The sequence below is a fragment of the Pipra filicauda genome, unplaced genomic scaffold (assembly GCF_003945595.2).
Source record: "Pipra filicauda isolate LSUMZ 115617 unplaced genomic scaffold, ASM394559v2 scaffold299_size895176_pilon, whole genome shotgun sequence".
Taxonomy (NCBI): domain Eukaryota; kingdom Metazoa; phylum Chordata; class Aves; order Passeriformes; family Pipridae; genus Pipra; species Pipra filicauda.
Genome location: NW_024104419.1, coordinates 347,944 through 352,555, shown reverse-complemented (window position 1 = coordinate 352,555; position 4,612 = coordinate 347,944). Strand labels below are relative to the sequence as shown.

At 48.0% G+C, this 4,612-nt stretch overlaps 1 protein-coding gene across 1 annotated transcript; it reads right to left on the bottom strand.

Annotated features, from left to right (window-relative positions):
• Positions 1-698: 698 nt before the first annotated feature.
• LOC114001047 (osteoclast stimulatory transmembrane protein) lies at positions 699-4,302 on the bottom strand. Its single transcript, XM_027745906.2, has 3 exons — positions 4,236-4,302; positions 2,308-3,352; positions 699-1,326 (listed from the first exon to the last, which is right to left on the bottom strand). The coding sequence occupies exons 1-3, from the start codon at positions 4,277-4,279 to the stop codon at positions 985-987; spliced, it is 1,431 nt and encodes a 476-aa protein (XP_027601707.1). The 5' UTR covers positions 4,280-4,302; the 3' UTR covers positions 699-984.
• Between the last annotated feature and the right edge of the window lie 310 nt (positions 4,303-4,612).

Below are 4,612 nucleotides of genomic sequence, written 5' to 3'. Positions count from 1 at the left end.
GGGGTGATGAATGCACCAGGGTTTTTCTTAGATAAATGCTTAAAAAATATAATCCAGACCTACTTGCTTCAAGTACCTCGGAAGCTGAGAAAATCCGGTGACTCTGGCAGCAGCTGCCACTTCACTTCTGTCATTTAATCTCATTGAGGTGCATTATGTCGAATAATTACCTTAATGAAGACTTTAATGGAGGAAGGGAGGAAAATAATAGGGATGCTTCGAAGAAATGAAGTTGTGAAGTTGCTTTGTTTATAACCTGGCACAGATGGATCTCCCCCCCCTCTGGCTCCTGCCCTTACAGAGGTGTCCCATCTGCCTCTCTTTCAAAAATAACACACTTCAGATGCTGCCCTAGTGATGGATTTATGCATTTTGGATACAATGGCATAGTTTCTGAGTTTGAAACAACCCAGCATTTAAAATCATCAAGTCCAACTGTTATCCCAGCACTGCCAAGGCCACCACTAAACCATGTCCACAGGTGCCACATGTACAAGTCTTTTAAATCCCTCCAGGGATGGTGACCTTGAAAATTAAATTAATCGAGTCAAATGAGTTTCCTTTCTTGCTGCCTGAAGGTATAACTTGAGAAAGGAAGCGTGTACTTCTTCCAGCATGGATGTGGTGAAGGAGGTGAATGAGCTCTTCCCCTACCCCAGCTCCCATGTATTTCCCAGGCAGCAGTTAGCCTTGGCTAGTGCTGCAGATATGCTCCCAGTCATATGAGCCATCATCTCCCACCTCCTGGAACAGTTGACTCCAGAACTTCTAGATATTAAAAAAAAAAAATTAGCCCATTTATCTCAAATTGATGCAAAATGTGACATTTAAATTTTTTTCTTTTTTTTTTTTTTGTCAAATGTTTTTCCCCAGACTCCAACACTTCTCTAACTCTGGAAAATTAAGTGTGTGATGCTCTTGCAGAAGCCTGTGCCGAGCCACTGCCGTGGATGTCAGACATCCCCTTGATTTCCAAAAGCACCCTCAGTTCTTCACACAGCTTTGCTCCTTGTTTTGCCTCCTGGACAGCTTCCTGTAGAGGTAAAGCACTCGCTTCTCCTCCCAGCTCGGGAAGAAGGAGGCGGCGATTTTTCGGCACAGGCGGCGTGCGTAGGTTTCCAGGAACACGGTGGAGTAGAGGATGCAGAAGAGCAGCCCCACAACGAGCAGCACAGAGGGGTTGGGAGGCACTGGGGGGCTGATCCTGCAGTGGGCAGAGCTGGAGATCAGATAATGGTGGTAGTTCTGCTCGAAATCCCGAAGTGGTAATTCCTCAGCAGGAAACCCGAAACCTTTGATAAAAGAGGGCAGGATCCCTATTTTAGCCTGAAATAAAGAGAGTTAAAAGGTAAATGGAGTCTGAACAGACCAAAATCAACTGGTTTCTACAGAAACATCAGCCTGGGGATGTGGAATCACCTTACAGCACTAGGGGAAGGACACTGAAGTGTCTGTACACTTCAGTCTGAGTGAGAGTAACAGTGCAGGTGCTGAGTACTGGGCACGGTAACCAGTTCTATCTGTCATCTTTATCTGCTGCTACAGAGATCATAACAGGTATTCACTGTGTGAGATTTATGGTGAAAGGCATCATCCAGACAGCAGTATTAGTGTCTGCATATCTGAATATTAGAGGCTTTTCCTAAGCCCTGATTATTTTCATGTAAATCCATCGTAAGCAGGTGTCTGCACTAAGGATCCTGAGGCTAGGGAGGGAAGCAAGCTGTGTGACAGAAAAGGGAAGCTAAAACACCAAACCAGAACTAGTCCAGATAAATGATATTGAAATACAAACTGGAGAGGTTTGTGAAAAGGATTGGACGGGGTAAAAATGAAGCCAGGGAGCAGGGCTTTCTACTTAAAAGACAGCCAGTGCAATAAGATGAGGAGACATCCTCAGCGTTCATCAGCTTCCCCCTTCCTTTTGGGCTTGCACCTGCTCTGCAGTGGAGGGACAGTGCCACAGGGACTCCCATTCCTCCACCTTGCCCAGGGAAGGGAGGTCTGACTGCCTGCTGCTGGCAGTGTCTTTGCAGCATGAGGCACTATTTGCTCCCCTCCTCACTCCTGAGGGGCTGCAGTTTGGAGCAGGTGTCTGCTGCTGTTTGATGCACTCCAAGGAGCAACTGAGGTTGTGCCTCTGCCTTCTCCCCTCCAGGCCTGTTGCTTGTCCATCTGGCTGCTGAGGAGGGAAGTCAGGAGTGGATAAATAAGGGTACAAAGATTGTAATCCCCACCACCACCTCCTGTGATGTGACACACAGCGGGGTCCCCGTGCAGGGCAGCACAGGGCACCCCAGCACCCACCTTGTATTTGATGTGGAGGGTGACGGGCACCATGGAGAACTGAGCTGCCTTTCTCACTGCAGTGTCTGCCACGCTGAAGGCAAAGTGCTCCATCGCCACCAGCACCAGCATCAGCAGCAGGGCCACGGTGAGCAGCACGGCCTGCACGAGGCACTGCAGCCCTTCTTCCCGGGACAGCTTCAAGCCTGTCGGTCGGATGAGGTTTTTGGATGAGCCCACCAGCAGGTGAGCTGCTTTTCTGTCCGCAGCCAAACGCTCCAGCTTCTCGGTGATGTAAAAATTGTCGAAGCGGAGGTTGGTGAGATAATTTTTCAAGTACCAGGTGGACTCAAAACAGAGATAGAGCATGGAGAAACCAGCAACCAGCCTGTTGCCTACTCGTACAGAGTCTTTGACCAGTACCTCAGCAGACAAAAAGTCCCTACTGATCTTCTCACCTGCAAGGTCCATTTTTTGGTATATGGAGGAGGTGTTCTGAAGCGATGAAAACTTAAAACGTCCATTCATGGGCTTATAAAAGGTTAACAGATAAACGGCTTCTTGGATTGCACCCCCAAACTCCTGGGAGGCCGCCTGCAGCAGGGCAGTGGAGTTCAGAAGGCTGTCAGAGGAATTCTTGCAGATGCACTTGATGACCTGCAGGATGGTTTGGATGTTGCTGACGATGTTGGGTGTTGTGTTCACCACCGCGATCACCACGCAGGTCGACAGGAGAAGTTTCCGGCCTTGCTTGGTGCCCAGCGTTGGCATGATCATACTGAAGACACAGCGGGCAGGATGCACCAGGAAAAGGGTCAGGAGAAGGAGCAGGCTGAAGGAGATGGACATTGCAGTGGAGAGATGCCAGGAGTACTCCAGGGAAGCAAACATCCAGTTGTAAAAGAGGCCTCCTATCAGTGCTGTAATGCAGGAACACTGCAGAAACAAGGTCCACAGCTCTCTGCCATCTGCTGGGACAGGTTTGGAGTAAACCCACCATAGGTCTGCCATGGTTCTGTGCACCTTTGGGAAGAGAAAGTCTTCACAGTAGATGCGGGCACTCATCCTGTAAAAAGAACAAGTACCTGGGTGTACATAAACACACTGGTTAGGGGGCTTTTGCAAGATAATCACTCATGGGTCTTATAATGTCCTTCTCTGAGTATTTCTGGTCTCATCCTTCTCTACTTTCCTGCTGAGTAGCTGGGACCAAGATCTTCCCTGGAAGCAGCAGGACAGGGAAGTTCAAGGCATTTCTTGAAAGATCAAATACCAAGTATGATGCAGCTGCTCCTCCTTTAATGTAAGCACAGGAAAGCATTGTGTTATTCTATGAAAACCATAATAGAGCCATTCAGAGGGGTCAAATCACTGGCAGTGGCTGAGCGTGTCTTTAGTGGTTATTTAGAGGATGTTGGAGCGAGAAAGAGGAGGCTCCTGGCTGCTGTATTTACAAGTCAAGTTGTATTTACAAGGTGATACATAGATGACAGGTAGTTGAGGGGAGTTTCTGCTCTCTCTGCCCCTTAAGAGGAGGCCAAACACAGATCTGCAGGTTTAAGTGTGACGAACAGAGAACTGATCTGAGAAAACAGTTTCACACTGAAGCTGCAGGGCCAGAGGAAATCTCCAAGGACAAGAATTTGGCCACTACAGACAGGATGAAAGGTCCCATTAAGCTATTTAAATGTCTAGGGGAAACAAACATTTGGGAAAGAATATAATTTCTCAGGCCTTACATCTGGAGTGACTCTCTGGAGACCAGAAAACCTGGTGGGGAAGAAGAGCCTGCCCCCAGCCAGGCAATTCCCATCTCCTACTGCTCGACAGCAGCCTCAGCTATCCTTTGAGGGAGATTTTTGACTAGCAAAGCAGGTTTTCAGTGGAAAAAACCATACAAGAGCTATCAAGACAGAGAGAAAGAGAGATTTAGAGAAGACACTACATACCCAGCAGCAGTGAGGTACCCCAGACTCGCTCGAAACCTCTCCATGCTCCAGTACCTTATTGCTCTGAGAGAGGATCCCGGGTGTGGCAGTCAGGAGAGGCAGGATAAAAAAACCAAGGCAGCACCAGAGAGCCAGGACTCAAAAAATAAGATGTTTTAAGGCAATTCAGATCAGCAACACTGGCAATTCCTGAAGTGAGTGGGGCAAACCTGGTGTGTGAAGCCCGGGGAATAACACCACTGTGGAACAGAGCCAGGATGCACAGCACTGCTTGGGTTTTACACTTCTTCTGGTCTTACTGTTATTGCAGACAAGGCTTATTTACATGACACATAGCTGAAAAAATGAGTCAATAACATATGGGCTGATAAAGATGG